Genomic DNA, 25429 nt, shown 5'->3' on the forward strand with positions numbered 1-25429 from the left:
TTGAAGCCTCTGCACAAAGAGGTAACGGGTTGGCTCTGCACATTGCTCAGCTACAGGCAGCCCTCAAATAAACAGCAAACCAGCTTCACACTCTACAGGAAGCTGTTTTGCTTATCCCAGGTGTAAGAACGGAGGTGACTCTCTCCATGAGCTCCTTCCTCCCTGTCTTCTTTTTTTTTCATTTTTCCCACTCTCTTAGGTTGTGGCAATACTTTGGGAGGCATTGATGCTCCTGCTGCCTTAAGCATGCCTTGTGCCCACCCCACAGCTTGTCTTTTCTTCCTCAGCCTCTGCATCATTCCCTCAATTTTGTGGGCACTGCTGTTTGTGCAGCTGCTCGCTGAGCCAGGTTCAAGAGCTGGTACAGTGGAAAAGTCACCTGGCCAAACAAAAGGGTATAGTTGGGGTACCTGTATGATCTCTCAGACAGCTTTGCTGTCTCCAGGGGAAGGATGCTGAGGTAGGGATGAACACTTGTGGGTGGGGGAGGGAAGTGGGGGATAACGGCCACCAAACAGACGTCCATGTTATCACAGCCTCTGCAAGATGTAGAAAGCCCAGTCAGGGCCCAGGACCCCATTCCCCCATGAATCTGCACAGAGACAGAGTACAACAGCCCAATGCATCAGTGCAAGGTGAAAGTAAGGCAGCACCTCAGCGTGCCTGAGCCGAGCCTTTGACAGGGGAGGTTTTACACCCTCTCTCCATCTACACGGAGCAGCCGAAGGGCCCTGGGCTCCGGGTGCCAGCCCCACATTGCCGCACTGCTCTCCACAGCGTGGCTGCAGCAAAGGGGCCCCTGCGCCTGCTCGCTGCCAAAGGGTTTGAGCCCTGAGTCATCCAGACTTCCAGCTCTGGGCTGCCCCACCTCCCAGCGCCTCACCAAGTGGAGGGTACAATGTGCGGTCTGTTTGTGAAACGGGGCTTTGGAGGCCTAAAACAAATTGTCCTCAGGGCCCAGGACAGTGGCAGCCATTCTGTCCCCCAGACAGCCCTGTGAGGACAGCATCTCTCAAGAGCAGCAGTTGGCGAATGCGCTTTCGACCTTTTCAACTTATTGTATTGGTATCTAGCCAAACAATTTAAGTTCATCTGTAGCGTGTGACACTCAGGAAACAGAGGAATGACATGCATGCCGTTTCCTACCAAGTAATAAACTGCCTTTTGTGGTGGAGTGAATGAAGCCTTTGCCACTGATGGCCAGATGCCCCCCTGCGCTGTGCAAGCACTGAGAGGAGCAAAGAAAACCTTAAAGGGCTTGAGAAGCTGAAACTAGCGGGAGGTACAGAAAAAAAGCTTCCCTCTTTCTTCCCTGTAGGTCACAAGTAGATCCTCGCACTGTTTCTTCATGGATGAAATCCTGACCCCACTGCAGCAGGGGGTTTGATACTGACACCAGCGGGGCCATCATTTCACCCCATGTAGTTTGGGGTCTTCTTAAGCCTGAAAGCCACAAACCGGCGGCTTCTCCAGGGCTGCTGAACACCCTGTGTCAGCTCCTCTGACACTTCTGCAGTTGATCCTCAGGCCCAAATTTCCCCCAAGGGTTTGTCTATTTTTCCCAGGGGACAGAAGCCCAGACCTGTCCTCGGCGTGCCGTGACTGCGGCTCCAGTGTGAGACGGACAGGAACGTCAGGTGGTAAAGTCAGCACCAACTGAAATATGTTTAAAAGTTATTTCTCAAAAAAAAGAAAGTAATATTTTCATATTAAAATTATAGCGCCCAGGAAAACATTTGAGTTCAGGTAAACTGAGGTAAATTTTCCTGGACTTGTGTTTAAGTAACTGGAAAAATAGGATTTTTAGCTACTTGTTGCTTTACACATTGACATGGTGGCATGTCTGAACTCAGGTACTCACTGGCCATAGTCATCAGGACTATAGTTGCCAATGATCCCATTCTTCAGAGCCAGGAGGCACTGCTGCTGGTCAGTGAAGATACTTGGTGAGATGGAATTGGAATTTCTGTGCTAAAGAAAAGATTTCTTTGCTGTGAAAGTAATCAGACTCTGGAGCAGGTTGCCCAGAGAGGTTGTGGAGTCTCCATCTGTGGAGATACTCAAAACCCAACTGGACACAGTCCTGAGCAACCTGCTCTGGCGGACCCTGCCTGAGCAGACTGTTGGACTAGATGGTCTCCAGAGGCCCCATCCAACCTCAGCGCCTATGCGATTCTGTGATTTTGTGATTCTGTGGTTTAAAATACCCGTGTTTTTATTTGCACAAACCTGGGCTATGTTTTTGGTGCAGATCCATGTTTCCCATTGGATCTCTGCCCAACACCTGCTCACAGCCCTGGAAACTGTGCAGGTGGCTTTGCAGGTGACTGCAGTGGCTTGGCAGAAGCTTATCTGACAGGGTGCCCAGCTGTTTGCTTTTCCAACCTCTTTTCAAGATGCTCATAAATACAGTATTTGCTTTCTCATGAGCGGGTTCTCTACAGGTGGAATGCCTACTTTGCATGCTGATCCTGGGGAAATGTTCTTGTCCACCCAGACAAGCTCCCATTATGTACTTGCAGTACTGGAGTCACCATTTACAATACAAAGCCTGTTTAAAACTTGTATCCCGCTTCCATCTTTTTCAAAGGTTTATGTAGTGCGTAGTCTTTATGTTGGTGAATCCCACATCCTTCTCATTCTTCCTTTTGGTCTCTCTCCCTGTTGTGAAAGTCCTCAGCCCAGTGGCCACCAGAGGCAAGTCTCTACTTTTGAGTTATTTGGATTGTATAGTATGGGTTGTTGACTAACACATAAATTTTAGCTACTCTTTATGTCATATTTCTTTCCAAATCTCTCTTTCTCATAGGAAAAAGGTATAAACCTGACCCACATTGAGTCTCGACCTTCCCGTCTCAACAAAGATGAGTACGAATTCTTCATTAACTTGGAAGGCAAGAATGTCCCAGCACTAGACAAGATCATCAAGTCCTTGAGAAATGATATTGGAGCAACGGTCCATGAGCTTTCACGAACAAAGAAGAAGGACACTGGTAAGGATACACTGACAAGGATAATATTGACAAGGAATATTTACGTCACATACTTAAATGACTTCTCTTTTCTGTAGCAAAGGAGTTCCTCTTGGATCTGTATGGCTGCATTTCCCTCCCTCTGACTATTTTGCCTATGTTGTAAGGTTTTTCACACGAAGTTTTTCTCTCAGCTTAAACTGCCATGCTCCATCTTTTGCTGTGCTTCTGACTAGGTCTCTTGGGAACTGGTGTTGTGGTGTTATGTTGTCATCTGTCTGGTTGGTTGGCAGAACGCACAGTCTCTTAAAGACAGTCTTGTTGCAGTAGCTTGTTACACTACCTGCAGAAGTTAGCAGGGATCAAAGGATGATTGGAGTTACAAGCTAAGGGAAATCCCTAAGCAATGGTGCAGGAAGTTGTAGGTACATCTATTTTCTGCTCCCAGTCCCTGCCCTGTTTTAAAACAGGCAGGATTTATATACACAGCTTTTGGTAAGTCATGCAGGGTGGCAACTTTTGTTCTTGACACACACCTGTAACATGAAGAAATAACAGGGGTGCAGGTGGGATCCAAACGGCTACGTTTAACGCAGATACATTAGCTTATAAAGCCCAATGACATATCCCCTGAATTTCTGACTGCCATCCCACAGCTTTTGGACCACTGAGCACTGAAAAGCACTGCAGGGCCTGTACGCTTTTAGCCTTTTCCTGTGTTCTCTGCCCACATGAGAACTTAAAACAGAAAAAGAGAGACAACAAGGATTTCCATGTGGGATGCACTACATCTGTCTAGTTACTTTCTTCCTGGAGTAAAAAACCCACATAAATTCAATCACAATTTAAAAGGGCAAACAGTTCCAGCAAAATCTGCAGGTGCATGGTTTGTAGATGGTAGATCAATTCTCCTAAGCAATCCAGGCCTTTGATCTGCCTCCTTTTCCCTCCCACCCCATCCCCATAATAAATCTATGCCTGTTCAGTACCCAGCAGACTCAAGCCTTTTCAGTGCCATTTTGTGGAAAAATGTCACCTATTGATGACTGCCTTTTGCCTTCATAAGGAAGGATGGTTCCCTGGAGTCCCAAGGCGGGTCACCAAGAGGGTGTCCTGGAGACATCTACAATGCTTGTGCATTGTGCATCCCAGCTGGGGGATTTCCCTATCTTGAACACTTCTCCCAGAGAGCACTCAGGTGAAAAGAAGCTGTTTTTTATCTTTTAAATGATACACAGACCCTGTGAACCCAGTCAGACCTTGCTGTCTTGCACAGCGAGTCCATTCAGAGTCAGTCCATACAGACCCAGCACTGACAGGTGAGTACGTTACAATTATGATAAGGTATCTTAAAAATAGATGTAAAATTTTGAATCAGAAGACGGAGACAAAAGTCCTGCAAGGGGTTATGTGGTCTGTCACCTGGCAAAAGGCAGAACTAGCTAAACCACCATCTATCCTGAGCAGTGGAGCCTTCCTGGGCTCCACGTCTCTGCAGTGCGGGGCTGCTCTGCTCTGATCCAATCTCACTTGCTGCACTGAGAGCTGATGACTTCTCCTCCTGCCTGCCTTTGACACTGGGAACAGAAGATACTCTTCCTCTTTAGATCAGCCTTTTTGGCGTCTGGTGATGTATCCAGCGCAACCTCAGCCTTCTCTTCTTAGGGCACCTGGTTTCTGGGCTTGTGGCCAGTCTTGTTGCTCTTTTCTGGAGGGTCTCCAGTAGATAAGGTAAAAACTAGGTGTAACTATAGGACATAAGGATTCTATTGCTCTGGTGAACAATTAATTAACTATTTATTAAACCAGTTGTTGCTCATTTGCTGACTCTTTATAAACTGTTTATTCAATGGATCCTTTTCCCGAAGTCCAGCTGCCTTCCAGATTCTCCTTATTCAGGTAGGAACTACTGGTAAAGGGCAGCATAACAAAAAAAAGTGACAGTGAAGTGCTGTTGCAGTGCCTTCCCCCTTGCCAGAAATATCTAGGACCTCACAAATCAACCTGGCACAAACCTTGCAGTGTAGCAGATGTGCCAAGAGCCTGGCACAAAGCTGTGGCATCCTCATGGGGCAGGAGGAGAGACTGCCCTCCTGCGCTCCTGGGCTGGCATGCTCCTTTGAACACCTGGATTTACTTTCTGATTTTGGTTTCTCGAACTCTGGCTGCTGGCTGCTGCAGCCGCATCCTTGCAGAACCCTTGCACCTCTGGGCTGCGATGAGAGGAGAGGAGGAAAAGTCCCCTGGGGTGACCATTGCCCCTGCTTCCCGCTGTCCCTCACACAGGTACATGTGAGTCCAACACCATCCACCCTCCTCTCCACTTTTTGGGCTTGTGGATGCCCCTCACTCCTGCTATTGAAACTGGGGAGGCTCTGCCATCCACTTTGGTGGAAGCAGGAATAACTCTCTTTTCCTGGAAGAAACCCCAGGGAGGTCAGTTGTAATTCTGCCTTTGGAGGGGAAAGATTTTGTGAGTTGTCCATGCTTCTAATTCTCAGAGATTTTTCCTGGAGTTGAGGCTGCTGGGTACAGTGGTGGCTGCCCAGCATCCAGTCTGAGACATACTTAAATTCCTCTTAAGACAACAGATGTGATTTTAATAGGATTTCAGACTTTAAATACTTTGGGTCTGGATCTTTCTCTTCTTTCCTAGGAACAACATGAAAGGACATTAATACCTTCTTGAGATCAGTGCTGGTAATCCTTTTACCGTTTCCTTTGTGTCCTACCCATGACATTACATTTGAAGATGAAAAAGAAGAAGGCACATACTCTTTGGAGTTAGTTCTCTCCATTCATGAGACGGAGGGACAAAAGGTTGATTAGGTGATTTATGATCATGTCAAATCAAAGACGTTCTCTTTTGGGTTTTTTTTTTTAATTTCCAGAAGAAAGCTACAGGGCCTAGCAGGGCTTGCCATTACTTTTGTTTTTCTAATTATTATTAAGAAGTTAATAATAAACTTTATTAAGCAATAAAGTTGAGTATAAGCATAGACCAGAGTCGGATAGAGATACAGCTCTAAATATCAGTCAAGAAAGTCTTGTGAGTGAAATTCGGACCTCACAGAAGTCAAAACTCCCATGGTCAGCTGTAGGATTAGGGTTTCACTGCATGTTACTGTGTTGATCAAAGGATTTTTTGAGCTAGATTATCCTGTCAATGCTGCAGAAAGGGACTTGATCCCCTTCTGTCTGAGAGGATAACTTGTGTTTGTTTGTTAGTTTCAGTAATTCAGAAATAGTATAAAGTGGGAGCAATTTATTGCCAAGGAAAGAGAGGAAGATTGATGTTTCTTTTTGCCCTTTCCCTTTTTCTTTTTTTTTTTTTTTTCAATTTCAACTTCTTTCATGAGTAGTAAGGGTCCAGTCAAACTGAAAACCTCAAAGAGACGTATTTTGAAAGGTCAAACAAGCCCTGCTTAGGATATGAACTGTGGGTGGCAAATTCTGGGCTGAGGCAGCTACAAGGGCAGAGCTGTGGCAAATCTGGTCGTAATCCACAGATGTGATTGTGTGATATTTTATTCCTAAAACACAGAACGAGAGCAATATGACTGCAGGGAGCAAAATCTGAGGAATGTGGTTTATGGGGACATTGTTACACTCTTCTCAGCTGGCAGGTAAAGCCTGGGAAGGTTTTCTCCTGAAGGCAGTCTGAGCTTCCATGGGACTGATTCTTCCATCACTGCCTGAAGATGGTCTCAGCCCTTCTTTGTTAAGGCTTCACTTTGCTTATACTCATGATTTGAGCAAAAAATCCCTATTTTACTCAGTTTCCTGTCGGAAGCACACAGTGCCATTTTTGGGATAGTGCTCCGTGGACAGTCAGAAAATTTCTTGCCTTACCCCTTCTGTATAGTTCAGCATTAAACACATGTGCATGTGCTTTATTGGGCAAGGTATAAATGAACAGTGCTTTTTTTTTGTCTGAGCGCTTTAACTTTTTTTAGGGTCTTTCCTAAATGCAAAATGTAATTTTAGTTTCCCATTTACACACCAAAATAGTTACAAATATCAGGTTTGGATCAACAGTGCAATTTTAGCTGAGAGCAGGCCAGCAAAATGCTCTAAATCCAAAGGTGGTTTTAGAGCTTCAGATGAGATGGGTTAGCAGTCACTGTGCCAAAAGCCCTTTGTAGACATGGAAAGATTTGTTGCGAAAACACAGTGCATCTCTTCATGTCTTTTTTTGGAAACATGCTGGGTATCTTCAGGCCACTCAGAGCCTGTGAATAAAAAGTATTAAATATTATTCTGTTGCAGCATTAGGGAAATGCAGAAAATTTATTGCATTTCTGAGACAGGATGGAGGCTGAGGTTCTGTGGGGGCCTTGTTTGCTAAACCCTGAGGCTGGCCAAAGCATTTGGGACTTTTTAAAAAAGGGCTAAACCTGGGCCTTGAACTGCTATAAATTGCATAGACCTGTCTTTGACCCTCCTTACAATGGTCCGAATGGAAGAGTTCTGCAGAGGTCCTTGCTGCCCCTGCTTTGCTGCCCCTCATATAAATGGCTTATTAGCATTCTGCTAAGCATTTGACCTCATGGTAATTTGGTCACCACTTGGGTGTCCAGCATGATCCCATAAATGCTGCTGTTTCACTTACAGACAAATCAATATTTATTACTGATCAGCCCACGTTTGCTCCTCAGACATTCACAGAGGCCCAGTGTTGGAACAGCTTTCCCTGGCAATTCATTAATGGCTGTGCAGACAGACAGTGAGTCTGGTGAACGAACGGGGCTGGAGTAGGATGTCACAAACAAAATATGGGATAGATTCAGCCAGGGGGTAATTTGATTTGATCTTTTAAATAGTTGCTGGGATGACTCAAGACAGCCTCCTGGCACACCACAGCTAGGCAGAAGATGCAGTAGCTCTTTTGCACCCTGGCCCCTGATGCGAGGGCCGTGTGGACTTGGGGCAGTGCCTGCCCTGGGGCTGTGCTCAGCACCTTTGATTCTTGTTTCCACGGGAGCTGAGAAGGCTCAGGACTTTGCAGGACTCAATATCGGCTATGCTGGTGCAAATAGCAGTAAGTGTCCTCAGGATTTCCCTTTCACAGCCTGCCCCCTTCATCCATCTCTGCAAGCTCAGAGCCGCTGTCTCTTAGCTGCTGCTGGTGTCTGAGAGGACCTGGGTGGAGGGCAGAGATCTGCTGAAAATAGATCAGGTACCTATAGGGGCTGCGTGCCTAAAAGATAAGGTGCTGCTCCTGTGTAGGGGAAAAACAAGCCACCCATCTCCATGTGTGGGATTGACACCGCATCAGCCTGGGATTCAGTCTGTCCCAGAGTTTATCATGAGCTCTGCACTGAGGACTTTGGGGATCTTGAGAATAAAATGTATTTAATAAAAGTAAGTCACTATTATATATCTGTTTTATCCCTTCTTGAAGTTGCAATGATTCAAACCCTGCCCACCTAGACCTTTCTGATTCAGGGCAGCAAAACCCTACAGACATCATTGCTGAAATCCACTGCAGACTTTACCCCCCACCAGTCTGTCTGCACAACCTGGACCCTTCAGGTCATGGTACGTCCCTGAGAACAGCAGTTATTCGCTCTAACACTGACAAACCCTTTGCTGTGGGGCTGCCAGACAGTTTTTTTTCCAGTGCCTGATCCCAAAACATCTGTCACCCCAACCTGATAGTGGGGAGTCTGAAGCACAAAACAGTGAAGCGATTTCCTCCCCCCCACCCCAAAGCTCACAGTGGTGGAGCTAGGAGATAAACCCAGTGCCTTGCTGCCCATATAGAAAATAGGGGCAGGATGGCTGGGTGTGCTCACCCTTCATATGGTGTGAGTAGTGACTCCTCCCTAGGACTCAAACACCCCTTTTTCTACTCATCCCCTGTGACCGGTTTAACTAAAGGAGCTGGAAGTGCAGGAAGGTTGCTAACAGCAAGGTGAGAGAGTATTTCTGGAGAAACTAGAGAGCTAGCGTACACCCAGCAAATAGTCATTTTGGGAAGATCTTCCTGGGACTGCTGCTGCCATCTAGTGACTTGTTCAGTTCTGTTTTTTAGGGCAAAGCAGAAGGGTGGGCAGCTCGGAAAGTGGGGGGACCAAACCCCATATCTGCTGGGCGGGAGAAAGGGAGGCGCAGCCGGCAGCACTGCTGTGCCCCGGGCCGGGTCTCTGCAGCCTGGGGAGACCAGGCAGCCCGCGACCTCCCCCGGCTGGCAGCCACCGGCTACCTGCTTTCCCCGGCCTGCCTGCCAAAAATATGAGGGCTCCCGGACGGAGCATTGGATGTGAGCGCAGGTTAGGGGGAGCGAGCACTCTGAGTGAGGCTGAGCGGCGGTCACCCAAAGTGTGCCCTTTACATCTGCTGTTGTTGCACCAGCCCCTTTGTGCAGGTGCCTCACAGAAACCCAGCTCCACAAGTGCCCTCCGTGTTGTTAGGCTCAGCGGAAAGCAAGGCTGAATAGTCCTGGAAACAGTGATCCTCTTATCCCGTAGGTGGTCCATCCAGGTCCGGGATGAGCCCCATCAGCAAGGCACTGCAGGGAGCTCATGCAACAGCTGCCAGCTGCGGATCAGGTTCACTTGGCACAAAACCCAAAGTCAAATGGGGAGGTATGGCTGAGTGGCAGTGCTCCCAGCCAAGCAGAAAGCCACACAGGGGAATGAGCTGTTTTGCAAGCACTGACTGAGCAAGTGACACCCATTCATGCAAGAAAGCCACTAAATGAACTGCAACATTTTATTGATAGAGAGACTGCTCAGAGCCTCTGTGCTTGGACCAGCAGACCTTTGGGTGATACAAGCCTCGGAGTCCATGGAGCTGACTTGTACTCAGTGTGGGGAGCATATAGGAAATGACTGCAGGGCCTGAGCATGGGGTACATCCTTAGGCGGAGGTCTTGTGCCCTTTCCTCAGAAAAAGTATGGTAGAATTGGAAGTGGTGCAGAGAGAAGAGATGAGAGTGCTGAAAGATAGCCCACGGTTTCAGTGTCTGAAACACACAAGCAAGGTCTCAGCCAGGATGATGGATGGTAGATGAAGGATCTGACAGGGAGCTATAAAATCCTAGGTGGTCTGGAGAAGGTGAATAACGACAAATGATGTTTGTATGCATGAACTAATTAACATTATATGAAATAATAAAGTTTAAAACAAAAGGGAGTTATTTTTCATATCATATGTAAAGAAATGATAGAGCTCAGTGCAGCAAAGTGTCTTGGAGACAGAAGTGTACATGGGCTCAAACAGCAATTAGTGGAGAAGTTCTCAGAGGCTATTAGCTTGAGGTATGGCTGTAACCTCTGACTCAGGCAGAAGGGAGGGGAAGGGAAAAAGAAAAGAGGCAGGCAGCTAGGGTTAAAGGGCCAAAAAATGTAAAAAAGAGGCAGCAGAAAAGAAAGCCAAGTAAGCTGAACCCAGCAGCACTGGCAGATCCCAGGATGTGCCCAGCTGCCTGTGGTACCTAGTGGTGGTACCTACAGATATGCGTCCCGAATCGGTGATGGAACAAGGGAGGGGAAAGGGCCCATGGTCCCTGTGCTCCCTGCATCAAGCTTCCCTGTCTCAGCGTTGCAGAGGGCTGGGGTGGCCAGGCCCAATGGTGGCTGACAAGGGGGTCCCTGGTTTGGTATGCAGCCAGATCCTCCTGGAGGAGGTGGAAGAGGAGGCTGCAGCCTGGTACAGCCACTGCACGTGTGCACCAGGCCTCTCACTGGTGAGGGGACATGTGCCAGTGTGGACCACTGGGTGAATATACCTGTGCCCACAGCTCCAGGAAGGGGGTGGGACCTGGGATGACTGCTCCATGCAGCTCATGAGTTGCAAAGAGCCTCTCATTGCAGTGCAATCGCCGTGAAGACACTTGCCTTCCGCTTTCCCCTATCTGAACAGATCGCGTCTGGAAAGCCCTGTGATTCTTCTTTGCCCTCCACCTTATGTACTTCTGTAAAGGGAGGGCCACATGGGCATTACATGCTGTGTAATCGGTGTGGTCACATTTCATATTCTGGCTGCACCATAGGAAGTGTGTATATTATGTGAGTTACAAGGCAATAGAGAACCAGGCCCAGAATGCTAATTAAATGAATGCACTATTATATAATGACTGCAGTAATAAAATGCTAATCTGAGGTATTAGGGTGCCATTTATCATTTTATTTCAGCATCCTATCTTAGGTGACACCACCAAGTAAGTCTTAGAAAGAGATTTTCAGAGAGTCAAATAATCCTACATACTTCTTGCTGTGGGGTTTTCTTGCTGTTCTTTTGAAATGGCTGATTCTAGCTACTGTGAAAGGAAAGATATTCTGGAAAAATTCCTACATTTTGGTAAGCCAAGAAACCAGAATAATAAACAGAAAATCATAAACATTACAAGCCAGCTCTGTGCCAGGGGCTAGACATTCCTGATGCTCTGTATTCTTCCATCAGTGCGAAACAGCCACAAATTCAAGACAACTTGCAGGGTTTGCTCTTGCCTCCTACTACAGGGAAAGGCCATTGCTGCCCAAAGAATTTAGCCCCTTGCGTATGTTTCTTTATATTTATGATGAAAAAATGGGAAGACTGGAAGAAGGCCCCAAACCAAGTAACAAAGAAGCATACCAGTCTCTATTTTTTTTCTGTTTTACAGTGCCATGGTTCCCAAGAAGTATCCAGGAGCTGGACAGGTTTGCCAATCAGATCCTAAGCTATGGAGCGGAATTGGATGCCGACCATCCTGTAAGAAACAGATCTTCATTTTTTTTAACATGTTTCTAGTTATTGGGACAGATGTTTCTCTCATTTACATTTGCTCTGCTTTAAGACAAATCTAGTAGACTAAGTGTCACGTGGCTTCGGACAAGAAGGGTACCACATTTCTAGGGTTAGAATCAGCCCAGTCCCTAGTATGAAGTAAATCAGACCAAAGGTTGCTTTAATTTGAGCAAATACCAGGAGACCTTGAAAGTCAGAGTGGTCATCAGAGCACAGAGCCACCACAGGGACACCTCTGGTTTTCTCAAGTGGCTCTGGTATGGTAACTTCAGACTCATTTTGTGAATCACTAGCAACAACTTCAGAAGCAGCATATCATAGCCCAGAGATAGGAATACTGTTTTTTTCATCCTGGATCACATAGACATGATTGAGCTTAATGCCTTGTTATGTAGTTGTTAAATCTGACATGATTCTTGTATGGTGAGACAGAACAAAAGAAAAGGTCTCTGTTTCAAAAAGTTTGTGGTTTAAATGGTAGACTCAGAATGTTTTGCTCACTGGCTTAGCTGATAAAAAAATTTATTCAGTGGTTTTTCAGCTCTTCCAGGTACAAGAATACTTTCTGTCTCGCTTCCCTCTCCAAGCAAACAGCAACTTATTTTCATTTGTCAAAACACACTGAGTTCCATGCAGTGCAACAGAAATTGCTGCTATTAGTTTAATTGAGATAGGGTGATTATAAATAAATTACACGCAGCGCAACAAAAATTGCTGCTATTAGTTTAATTGAGACGGGGTGATTAGTCATTCACTACCTATTGCTTAATTCGAGATGTGTTATGTATCATGTACAATGATTCATGATGTTCAGTGTGGTCATATGAAAGGCAGAATGAAAGGAGATACACTGAGTCAATGGCCCCCTTGTGTGTCATGCGGGAATAGACCAAGATTGTATTTGAAAAAGGAAACAACAACAACAAAAAAGATATTAAAAGGAATGAAGCATCTCTTCTCCAGTTCCTAGAATTAGTTAGTGAGAAGTTTATGCCTTAAAAAGGAAACCCAGCTGCAGGGGTAAATAGGTGTGACAGTACAGAGAGCGCAGAAAAAGAGAAATTAAAGGACCCTGTGTTTTTAGCAGTTAAGTGATATGGGATTTAACCACAAGGTTAATCTTGGACAGCCATTTTTTAGGCCATTGGCTGCCTCTTTTTTGCTCACACTCTTAGATCTGCACTCTACTTCATCTGCCTCCTGTACCTGCTTGTGTTTCATGGCACCTCAGCCCAGTTGTGCCATGCACCACTAAAAGGTGCATTCATGAACTGCTGCGGTGCCCACTGAGTTGTTGCTATTTACCCTGCAGAAATATGTCCTAGCTTGGAAGGATGTTTCTCCACTTTAGGTAGTGAAGACACTCCTAGCCCTGAGGAACTTTTAGTCTAAATAGCAGGCACACTGGGATAGGAAAGTGGTTATCCTAGATGAAGATTAGAGATTATATTTCTTACCCCTGGTTTTGTTGGTAGTTATAGAATCACAGAATCACAGAACGATAGGGGTTGGAAGGGACCTCTGGAGATCATCTAGTCCAACCCCCTGCCACAGCAGGTTCACCTAGAGCAGGTTGCACAGGAATGAGTCCAGGCAAGTTTTGAATATCTCCAGAGAAGGAGACTCCACAGCCTCTCTGGGCAGCTTGTTCCAGTGCTCTGCCACCCTCAAAGTAAAAAAGTCCCTCCTCATGTTTAGGTGGAACTTCCTATGATCAAGTTTGTGCCTGTTACCTCTTGTCCTGTCAGTGGGCACCACTGAAAAAAAGACTGGCCCCATCCTCCTGGCACCCACCCCTTAAGTATTTATAAGCATTAATAAGATCCCCCCTCAGTCTTCTCTTCTCCAGACTAAAAAGACCCAAGTCCCTCAGCCTTTCCTCATGAGAAAGATGTTCCAGTCCCCTAATCATCTTTGTAGCCCTTTGCTGTACCCTCTCCAGCAGTTCCCTGTCCTTCTTGAACCGGGGAGCCCAGAACTGGACACAGTACTCCAGATGTGGCCTCACCAGGGCGGAGTAGAGGGGGAGGATAACCTCCCTCGACCTGCTTGCCACACTCCTCTTGATGCACCCCAGGCTGCCATTGGCCTTCTTGGCCACAAGGGCACATTGGTGGCTCATGGTCATCCTGTTGTCCACCAGGACTCCCAGGTCCCTTTCCACAGAGCTGACCTCCAGCAGGTCAGCCCCTAACCGGTACTGATGCATGGGGTTATTCCTCCCCACGTGCAGTACCCTACACTTGCCTTTGTTGAATTTCATAAGGTTCCTCTCTGCCCAACTCTCCAGCCTGTCCAGGTCACGCTGAATGGCAGCACAGCCTTCCAGTGTGTCAGCCACTCCCCCCAGTTTTGTGTCATCAGCAAACTTGCTGAGGGCACACTCTATCCCTTCATCCAGGTCATTGACAAATATATTGAACAGGACAGGACCCAGTATTGACCCCTGGGTCAGCTACAATTAGCTGCAAAGGTCAAACTCCAAAACACAAGGTCTATTAGACATTGTCTGTAGTAATTAAATCCCTTCAAATGGTGGAATTTGTAGTGCAAATAGGGCTTTTTGGCTTGCTAAGTGCCTACTGTACTTCTAACAGTTTGAAAATGAGCACTTTTAACCGTGGTGCATGATGAAAATCCACCTAAAAAGTCTGAACTGATGAGTGTGTTTCTAACGTGGTTTAACTCTGCTCCTCTAGACCAGCCCAGCTCTGCTAGGAACTGCAACAAGCTTTCTGAGAAACCAGAAGGACATGGTTATCTGAGTGCCGTTAATGAGCTGTATTGCTCTTGCGGGAGCACCTTGCTGGCGCTGTGAAGGAGCATGTTTCCCTTTGTTGTAGCAAGTGGGAATAAGGAAATGAAAGGACTTGGGGGGCAAGAAGTGCTGGGAGGCTGTGGCTGAATGGTTGCTCTGGTGGCCCTGCAGATGGGGAAGGAGTGGTGTCCTGTGCAAGCAGGGTGCAGCGTAGCTGGGCAGGATGAAGGCAGCTTCTCCACTCACCCTCCTGCACCACCTCCTGGACTGCACCACCTCCTGGACTGCACCAGCTGTGCCCAAAGGTGCTTGATGAGAGGAAGGCTGTTCACCACCTGCACTTACACAGGGACTGACCATCGCTGTTTCTTTTTAGGGGTTCAAAGATCCTGTGTACCGGGCCCGGAGGAAGGAGTTTGCGGATATTGCCTACAACTACAGACAGTGAGTGCTCAGTGCGTGGGCAGAAAGCAAGCCCCCATCTCCTGCCCTCTCCTAGGGCTCTCACCCTGCTGCAATCCCTATTTTCCCACAAGAGTCCTCCTGCTGTGGGCTTTTCTCTGCCATGTGTTTAAATCTTCCTGTTCATGCATTTGTCCCCAAATCGCAGTAAAACAGAAGTAAATTGTTCCAGGCTCACGTTCAGAAGAGAATATCACCTCCTTTCTTTCCCCACAACACCCCTCTTCCCCAGCTTTGTTGTCTAATTGAGTAGCAGACTCCGTTGCTACTACAAAGACCTGAGCATTGTATAAAGCCGCTTCTGGTATTCTTCCCATTAAACCAGGGCTGGGGGAGGAGTGCCTATCATTTACATTAAAGCAGGAGCTGCATACACTATTAAAATAATGAATAACTTATGGTTTTGATGCTAATCCAGCGCCTGATACTCTACTTTTATCATGTCTGACCCAGCTGCAATCAGCAATTTGGGCTCTCATTTCCCAAGAAAATAAATGAATAGAGATGATAAATTCAGTTAGAACAGGCTTGCTTGATTGCTTTCAGTGATCAAATCTGGAGGAGACAAAATTCTGTTCCCAGAGCCACTCACACATTTACATCAGTACTACTGGGTCTGATTCTTGCTGAGACTGGTAAAAATTGTGATTGCAAAGGATAAAGTAACATATGTTATACATTTAAGGCTCCACTTTGCACAGGACTGCAATGAAAAGACAGTCCCTGAGCCAAAGAGCTAATAATCTAATCACAAAATGAGAGACTGATTGATGGAAAGTGAAAAAAGTCAGGAGCCCAGTTTATAACTAGAAAATTTGGGTAAGACTTTGTGGCCAGATGTGGATGGATCTAACGCGCATTTATAGTTACCCCACAGAAGATTTACCTTTCCTGCATATTGGATAGCAAATTCTGGTCTCTAGTTTGCAGACTTTCATCAAATCCTACAAAGAAATAAAACAAAAAACATGTTAACCACCCCCTCCCCCTGAGATTTAAACTGAAACCAACTTAGGAAGTTGAAAACATTATATTCCAAGATGTAACTACTTAATATTTAGTCTTTTATCCAGATCCTCAGACACATGGGAAACAGAGCCTATACAGACCTCGACTTATGTCCCAAAAGCACCTTCTGTGTGAAGTTCTTGGACTTTCCAATAAGGTCTTTCAGTAACAGAGCAATAAACAGGTTGTGAAAGCCCATGTCTGGGCTTCTGGGGCTTGTGGAAAGAAGCCACGTGGTTTTTGTGACTTTGGGCGTTGATTCAGGAAGGCCCAGATGGATCTGTGATGTCTTTGCCCTGGGTGCTACACCTGGCAGGCATGCCTTTCAGGGTCTACAGTGAGGAGGAGAGGTCAAAGGGGTGTCACCACCATAGGGGGACAGAGATGCAGAGAACTGGGCAGGAGGAAAGGGACAACCAAAGTTATCAGGCTTCATGGGAAGTATCTGAAAAGGCAAATGTGCTTAGCTTGTGAAGTCAGCTACAAAGGTGAGGGGGGTCTGTGGTTGTTTGTCTCATACTCTTCTTGCCACCATCAACTTCACCCTCTTCTGTGTCCCATCTTTTGCACCTGTTTTTGTTCTCGTTCCTCCTGTTGTTTGCCTCTCTCCTCTGCCTTTGCTCTTTTGCCTTCTCTCCCGATACATTTACCAGTCATTTTTGTTAAATGCTTAATTTCCCTGACTTCTCTTTTCTCTGCTTTTAACTTGCCTCTTGCCTCTGCCTTCCTTTGCTTCTGGCCCTGTTGATCCCTGAATTTTTTTAATTGAAATTGGAAAGATTTTTAAGCCATAGCTTCCCCTGTAGCCCTGGAAGGTGACTGAGGATTAATTAGGAGTGCTATAGGAACAATTCCCCAGCAATCCTCATAATTCAACATGATGTTTAAAGCTTCACGGATCAAGGAGGGCTGATACAGGGAGACAGAAAATTATGGTGCTCCAGAGGAGCTGCCCTGAGGCTCAAGGAAAAAATGAGGGAGTGGGAGATGGTGGGGTGTCATCAAGAGTTTAACAATGGGTCTCTGGGGCTTGGAAAGCTCCAGCATTATTCCAGCAGTGATGTTAACCCTATTAAGTTACTTAAAACCCTTTGATTTTTCAAAGCTGCTGGATTCATCTCTGGCCCTATCATTATTGCTAAGGAATTGACTATTCACAGGAGGCCAAACTACATTGCTTGTGATTGTCTAATTCCTGCTAGCTTCAACATGAGCTAAGCACATGGAGGCCTGAGGGTGGGATTTGATTCAAAATTACTCATTACAATTATAAAAAGTCAAACTGGCTGGAGTCTGCATCTGTTACAGCATAAAGCACAGATCAGAATTTCTCTGCCTCTCCAAGAAAGAGAGTTTTCTGGAGCTGATGGTTTTCCTGTTGTAACCAAAACCATTAATGTAATGTGTGTTAGAGCAAGAAATACAACAGCTGCTCCATATCTAGAAATGCAAATAAATTTAAACCAACAGCCAGCAAATATTTTTAGAACAACATCTTGATAAGACAAATAAGCACTAATTTATTTTTACCACAATAGCGCAAGGAGTTGTCTAAAGGCCAGTATCTCAGCTGAGGTCAGTAGAGTCCTTCCCAGCCTGTGCCTAGGGGCAAGTGAGGCTCCTTTTGCACCTGCATGTCAGACCAAAGGCATTTCCCCTCCTGCATCAGCAGCTCCTGGCCAGCCCATGTAAAGCTCCTGGGTATGATGCTGGTGGCACAGGACATTTTTTCTGTCGCTCCTATGGAGGATATCCATTTTCTTTCCAGTGGCCAACCTATTCCTCGAGTCTCCTACACGGAAGAAGAAAAGAAAACATGGGGCACCGTCTTCAGGGAGCTGAAGAGTCTCTATCCAACTCATGCTTGTTATGAACACAACCATGTATTCCCACTGCTGGAGAAGTACTGTGGCTACCGGGAGGACAACATTCCCCAGCTTGAAGATATTTCAAAATTCTTGCAGAGTAAGTCTGAAGCATATAGAACCACCAAATCAAATGAAAGACCTCAGCTGTCAGTGGAGGTAGTGCTTCCAGAGATGGAAAAGCAGTCCCTCCTTTATCATAGGCTTCCTATGGTGCTTGGGCACATCACTTAGCCTGTGTCCCAGGTCCCTCTCTCAAACTTCCAGGGGTATGATGGTACAGATGCTCAGATACTGTGATGGTGGTACACATGGGTAGAAAATCCCCTGCTCTTTCACAACTAAACTCTGTTTAATGTAAGGAGAGCAAAAAAACCCAATTAACACACTTTTTCCTCTGTGAGGGGTCTTGATAAGGATAAATCAAGCACACCAGCTGTTTTTAAGATGCCATTTTTTTGTCCCTTCAGCTTGCACTGGATTTCGCCTGCGTCCTGTTGCAGGCTTGCTCTCCTCTCGGGATTTCTTGGCTGGGCTGGCGTTCCGAGTATTTCACTCTACGCAGTATATTCGCCATGCGTCCAAACCCATGTACACACCAGAGCCGTAAGTACTTTGGCACAGAAAGTGTGTAAAGTTGCAGCAGACTAACAGCGGGTCAGCCCAACTGATAATAACCATGTGGGACTCTGGGGCACTCCTGGGAACAGAGCTAATGGAGAGTGGCCAAGTGACTACTCTCTTCTGAAAACTTTTGGAAAATTTCTGGTCTTTTTAACAAGCTGGATCCTCTTCTGCAAATTCTTATGGGACTGATCAGACAGTTTTGCTACTGAAGGCATGCTTGTGTGGTGGCTGGGACGTGAGAGAGCAGTGTACAAAGACATTTAGTTTAGCTATTAGCACCCAAACAGTAGTGTGAAATCTAGTACAGGAATGTCTCAACATGTTGAAAGCAATCTTCTGGCAGTAAGATAGAGGAAGCCCAGATCATTGATCCCTTCTCTTTTTCAGTTTTATGCTGTAATGTTCCTCTCTGTCCCTGTCCATTGTCCTTTTCTACTTGCTGTTTTCAAAACAGTTTTCTTCCTCAGCTTTATATTGTTGCAATTCTTCCTCCCCTCCCTTACCATTTTTTTGCTTTCCTTCCGACTATGGCCCACAACCTCCTTTTCCCCTCCATTTTTCTATCCCTCATTCTTCTGATTTTCCTCCCTGCTTCTCCTCACCCCATTCTCATCCTGCACAAAGCCAGGCTGAAATGTCTTCCAGAGACCTGGTCCTCCTTGGAGCATCTTATCCCTCTCCCCTTTCCATCTCACCAAATCACTTCTCTGTCTTTGAAAAATCTAGCAGTCCCTAGGTTAGTTCTTCCCCAAACATGCCTGTCCAGCTGCCAACTTCAACTTGCGATGAAAATAGTCCTACCTGATGAAAGGCAAGCTTTCACCTCTCAGTGGGAGGCTGTTGGCCTGAACAGGGACTGGAGCTGAGCTCTTGAGGTACATATTGACACCATGGTGAATTGCCTTAGTAGCCTGAGCTTCATCTAAAGAGGTTTCTTGTCCTTGAGACTGAAAAGTCCATGTTCCCTTTGGTGGGGTGATTTCTCTCTGGGCTTTTCTGAGCTGGGTGAGCCGTTGAATGGATGGTTTTCTTTCATAATGAAAAAAAAATAATGTATCATCCTTCCTCTGAGGGATGTGTGATGATACATGCACTGAAAACCCTGGCGTGTGCACATTTACATCACAAGAATAATTAATTTTAGAGCAAAATGGTTTCCCGTGAGTCTTGAGCATTATTTGCTGGTAGGAGAAAATGCACTGCACTCTTGACTATGTGTTGTCACTAGGGCATTCATCCAGCATTGCTGGACTTTTCCTCCATTAAAGTTATTCAGATGTCATGTTTTCCTGCAGTGATATTTGCCATGAGCTGCTAGGACATGTGCCTCTTTTTGCTGATCCCAGTTTTGCTCAGTTTTCCCAGGTAAGTTACTCAGTGGTTATACTATTTATATAATTGAACACAGCAGAGACTAGGTAATTCAGAAGATAAACCAAGAGCTATGAGGGGTGGGGTGGATTCACCTTTAAGCATATTGCTTAAGAGTGACTGAGGCTGATTTATTTATTGCTTGAAATCTCAACACAAATCACTTAGGTGAACTCATATACCCAAACTCCAAATGTCTTGTGTGAGTTGTTTTTTTACAGGCAAACCCTTTGTGAAACCATCATCTAAAACCTTTTTGTAGATGTTGATCCTTCTGAGCAAAGCTAAATGGCTCATGAGGCAGATGAATTATTGTCCCACCCTGCAGTACAAATGTTAGGGAAAGTGAAGATTTTTTTTATTTTCTGTTGAAGCCACAGAGGAGGCTGAGTAAAGTGGGGAACTGTCCCAGCTGCAAGCATGGGAGAAGGCTGGAGAGGAACTTTCTCTTTGGTAGTGTTAATGTCTCTGGAAAAGAAGCCAAACCTCGGTGAAGGAGTAAATTTTTGGCTGCATCTTACCAGAAAACATGAAAAGACACAAAGAGAGAAAGTCAGAAAGACAGACAGACTGAAAGAGAAAGAAAGAAAGAAAGAAAGAAAGAAAGAAAGAAAGAAGGAAGGAAGGAAGGAAGGAAGGAAGGAAGGAAGGAAGGAAGGAAGGAAGGAAAAAAGAAAGAAGGAAAGAAGGAAAGAAAGAAAAAAGGAAAAAAGGAAAGACAAGAAAAGAAAGAAAAAGAGAGAGACAAAGAAGGATGGAAAGAAGGATGGAGGACAGAAGGAAGGAAGGAAGGAAGGAAAGGAGGGAAAATGGACTTGATGTAGCATCCTGCTCACAAGACAAAAGTCAACTTGATGTAGTTAGTAAGCACTCACTATTGCCCTCAGGCTCTGCCCTTTCCCAGAACGGGGTTTCCTTCAAGAGAAGCCCTACTGCACCTTGGCTTATTAGGATTTGACATGGTGATGGCTTCTCCCATGGTTTTGGTGTGGGTGTGTGTGGGGCTCTGATTTTGCGCTGCGCAGTTCTCACTGGAGCGAACCAAGAAAGGTACCTGGTTATATACAGTCTTGTGTGATTGTCTTCCAAATCCAGCTATTGCGTGCCTGCCGGGAAAGTCTCCATTAGCTCCTAAGGTACAAATAAGCTCTTTCAAATCGTGCCCTGCCATTCAGAAAAAATAACTCATTCAAGGCTCCAGGAAAACTCCTGCAATAAGGGCCCATCAAAACAAAGAGAAATATTTAAGGTGTGTGGGTGTCACTGATTTACCTCCTTTTGACCATATCATTCTCTTGGGTGTGCATTCTAGACTTGATGAAAAGCCTGTCAAAGCAAGAGGAAAATTTTATTTGACCTCAGTGGGCTTTGTACCAGGCACAAAGGATCATGCCTTGTAAATGACATTTGGACAGGACCCTTTGTTCATTTCTGGAGAGATTTCTGGTTTAAAATTGATGTTGCACGATAGGAACATGTCCTGTAAACATTTGTGTGTGGTAGTAATCGATGGTAACATTTAAAAAGTGAGAAATTACATAAGACGAGACAGGAAGAATGTTCGCAATAAACAGCTTGAAGAATAATGGTTTATTGTTACAGGAAATTGGACTGGCATCTCTAGGAGCTCCGGATGATTTCATCGAGAAACTTGCTACGGTAATTTAATAAATGAGGGCTCAATTTTCCAAAGCACCCTGTGTTGTCTTAATTCTGCTGCCACTGGAGTCACTGATAGAACTCCCATAGAGTTGAATGGGAACAGAGTGAAGTCCATGATTGGAAAACCCCACCCTGAAACAGTTGCATTAAAGGAAAATAACTTTGGCACCCATTATTCAAAGTGACAGTTGTGATTAAACACAGAAGCCCAGACAAGATTTCCTCCAGCACAAACATATTGAGCAAGAAGAGATTACATGTTACTACATCCTCACAGGAAATTTCAGGAGGCAACTTCAGTAGTTGTTCTACCTGCAAGTGTCCCTTCTCTTCCACCCTGCCAGGCAGATAATGTCCTCTGCAGTCAGAGTGGCTCACCTGAATCCTGCTCTGAGACTATTGAGACCCAGAATTACAAACCTCAAATAAAAACAAGGATATGCCTGTCAGATTAGTGTCCCCAGTGCTAACTCACCTGGGCAAAGCATTGCACCATCTTTGCTATTTCTGATAGATGAGGTAGTTCTTCTGAGCCAGAGCACGTATCCCTTCAAAATGACAGACCAAGAAGTCAAGGTAGGCCACACACCATCTTCCTTCAGTATTGCACTAACAGCCCATTCCCTTTCTTGCTGCTGCAGCTAGACACCCTCTGTGTGAAACAGGACACAAACTTCTATGAACTAACGTTCAAACTTCAACTGGGTTGGCCAATAAAAATGAGATTTTATTGCTATAGTTTCATTGTCTCTGCTTTGCTGACAAATGTAAGCACAGTAAAACACAACTGTGTTTGTCAGGGAACAGAACTGATTTGCAGGCACATTAATTCTAGCACTGTGCCCCTTCCAGGTGAAGAATTTCAGTCTGTGTGGACATTTATTGTATTTATACAGTTGATATTTGACACATGGCAACATTTTAAATAGAAATGTAAACTCCAAACATATTCAAATCAATGATGTGCACCTGCTCTTTTTGATCAGGAATCATATGTTTCTGTCTAATTTTCTTGCTAGGTTTATTGGTTTACGGTGGAGTTTGGACTATGTAAGGAAGGCGATTCACTCAAGGCGTATGGTGCAGGGCTGCTGTCTTCATTTGGAGAGCTGCAGGTGTGTTCTATAAAACAACATTTCAAAGATGTTTATAATTGCTCAAATTTCTCTTCTGAATGTCTTCAGATCCTTATTATGCTTCATACTTTGTGCATAGAAGTAGCATAAAATGTCATACTTGATTGAAGAGCTCTAATAAATGTGTCAGTGTATACATACACAGGAGACTCATACCTGCTTCTTTCCCAGTAAGTGACATTGTCATTGTATTCCACAGGAGCAACCCTTTCCTGTCTGAAACTGGGTGGCGTTCAGTAGCTCTATCTTTCTTTCACAGAAAATTCAAGCACTTTTAAACTGAAATAAATTTATTATCCTTTTGCTCATAGTATTGTTTATCAAGTAAGCCTGAGATTCAGCCTCTTGTCCTGGAGAAGACTGCTGTGCAGAAGTACCCTGTTACTGAGTTCCAGCCTGTCTACTATGTTGCTGAAAGTTTTAAAGATGCAAAAGAAAAGCTAAGGTAATCCAGTCATTCCCTATAAGATCCAATTTCTTGTCCACTGCCAATACAATGGATCCCATTGCCATAACAAGTCTTGGGTTGACAGTAATGTTTTGAGAGGCATTAGAAAAAGTTGTGCAATGCTTAAAGAGACTAAGCAGTTGTTACACTCAAAATCTTGCTATGGGCAATAAGGGGAACATACCTTATACATGAAGCCAAGAATTTATGGCTAGTCTAATTAAGAGTTTCATCTGTATAACCAAAATGCAACAAAAAATTATTATTAGCCCAACTGCAATGATACTAACACTTAGGGTCGAAGCTAGCTAACTAATGCAAAACAAGTCTCTTTAACAATACTATAGTTATAAGTTCTTGTACAAAAAATCTCCTAGTATCTACTCCTTTTCCTCTGAAGTTATGCTCACCCTTACACTTTCTTTTGTGTCTTAAGTCAGCAGTTTCGGTCTAGTGGTGGTGGGTGGAGTTGTCAAGTAATCAGCATCTTGATGTCTTCAGAGCAGGGCTGTGATGTTAACGAATGGACCTTCTTCCTCTTTTGTGAGGAGGTGGATGGTGTTGATGCTTCCTTTCCTCCTCCTCAGCCTATGGTCTCCTCAGGGCCATTTTTATTTTTTCTAACATGCTTTATGTCTTGCTTTTTCTACATTGGTCTGCAAATCTATGTTACTTCTGACTCTACAATTTTATGTTAAATATTTTTTCTTTGTCCCTTTTATTTCCTCTAAAACTGTTTTTGTTTTCCTCAGCTCCTAAGTTTGCTTTACTATGAATAACTGACCAGTGGGGAGTTGTTGATAGCCCGGGGACAACCATCATCATCCTATGCTTGCACATTTAAGGCCTCTGTTATCAGCCCATGCTGGTACTCTATTATGCTGCATCACTACTTTAGGGTCAGACTTAGTTCGCTCTGTACAGCATAACTATTTGTTATTCCTGCCTATATAAAAATTATTAATGATAGGTGTTATAGCACACAGTTATTCAGAATTAAGCTGTGTGGTCATTAGAAAATTGCTATTACAGCTAAACAAAACTGCAAGCAAGCCTAATAAGACCAATCCTGAGGCCTGTGTGGTTAGCCTAATACAGAGCCTCCAGCTTGTTACCAGCAGTGTGTTTACAAGACTACAGGGCTACACAGTAAATCTTTCAGTCATCTGTGACTGAAATACAGATTCAGTTCCAGTTCAACAAGACATTGAAATAATGGTCCAGGTTCAGTTCTGGTTCTTGAAACAGGAAGGGCTCAGACTGTGTTTGGGGTTCAGTTTGGGTTCCACCTCACACCAATATTTCTATTTCTGTTTAAATAAACCACCACCGTATTTCTGAATGTTAGTCAAGGCACCGGGGGTTAGCCTTGGTTCACACTGAAAAAAATTTTCACTTGGAGATGCCACACAGGGAATTCTCCCAGACCTGCAGTCTCTTCTCTCTCTTTCTCTCTCTCCCATTCACAGATAAGCACATACCAAGACCCAAGATATTCTGCTGCCCCAGGCTCCTCAGCTCCAAAGTCTTCCCAGCTACTTCCCCTGCTGCTTTCTCAGTTGTCATAAGCCTGCGGCCTCTCCTTCTGCCCTTTTCTCTGGGGTAATACCTGAGAAAGATGGCCTTTTCTTCTGGTTTGTGCTATTAATATCCTGCATACAGTTTCTGTCTTCTCTGTATACTTCTCTAACCAAGTAGCAAGTTCCTTGAGAAAATGGAAGATGCTGCCTTACTCTAGAAACATGATCTTGGAATGTCTTTTAATTGTTTCAATGAACAAATTGGAAAACTGGTTAAATTGAAACAGAGGTCTGGGCATTGCTGCAGTGCCTGTGTTCGTGGTTTGCACCTGGACATGTGTGTTTCTGTGTAATGGAAAACCTCCCTGAAAAATTATTCTGAGGCTGACCTAAAATATTTCTGCTTAAGGCATTCATGTTCTAATTAGGATTTTACCTTCAGCTGAGATTTAGGAAGACTGTCTTCTAATGTGGATTTCTACCCTTAGAAAAACTGAACTGATGCCACTAAATGGTTTCATCCTAGCCAACATAATTTTTTTCCACTGTCACACCTTGTGACCTGCTCACACTGAACTCTATTTGAGACAATGGCCTTAGCTGATAATAATTAGGACTAAACTGAAGGAGCAATGTGGAGGTGGCATCCAGCATATTCCACTGTTCTGGGCATATGGGATTTACCATGCTGAGTCACAGCCTGTATAGTGGGGCTCCATAATCAACTCCTGCGTGCTTTCATTCCTCTTTCAGCAATAACTTCAGTAATTTGAAACAGATATATAAGCCAGTATCCTGCCAGGGTCTACAAGGAGCCTGGAACAATACTTCTGACCATCTCATCCCATTCAGAGTCCTCCTTCC

General features: G+C 44.9%; 1 protein-coding gene across 1 annotated transcript in view; it reads left to right on the plus strand.

The window, feature by feature from the left end:
• PAH (phenylalanine hydroxylase) overlaps positions 1-25429 on the plus strand; it is a 39807-nt gene that overhangs the window by 12927 nt on the left and 1451 nt on the right. Inside the window, exons 3-11 of the mRNA XM_059816526.1 lie at positions 2810-2993; positions 11584-11672; positions 14843-14910; positions 17705-17901; positions 18272-18407; positions 19724-19793; positions 21402-21458; positions 22481-22576; positions 22909-23042. Of these exons, the coding sequence (XP_059672509.1) occupies positions 2810-2993; positions 11584-11672; positions 14843-14910; positions 17705-17901; positions 18272-18407; positions 19724-19793; positions 21402-21458; positions 22481-22576; positions 22909-23042 (1031 nt within the window). The remainder of the gene's footprint in view (positions 1-2809; positions 2994-11583; positions 11673-14842; positions 14911-17704; positions 17902-18271; positions 18408-19723; positions 19794-21401; positions 21459-22480; positions 22577-22908; positions 23043-25429) is intronic.

Source organism: Gavia stellata, chromosome 4 (genome assembly GCF_030936135.1).
Source record: "Gavia stellata isolate bGavSte3 chromosome 4, bGavSte3.hap2, whole genome shotgun sequence".
NCBI lineage: Eukaryota > Metazoa > Chordata > Aves > Gaviiformes > Gaviidae > Gavia > Gavia stellata.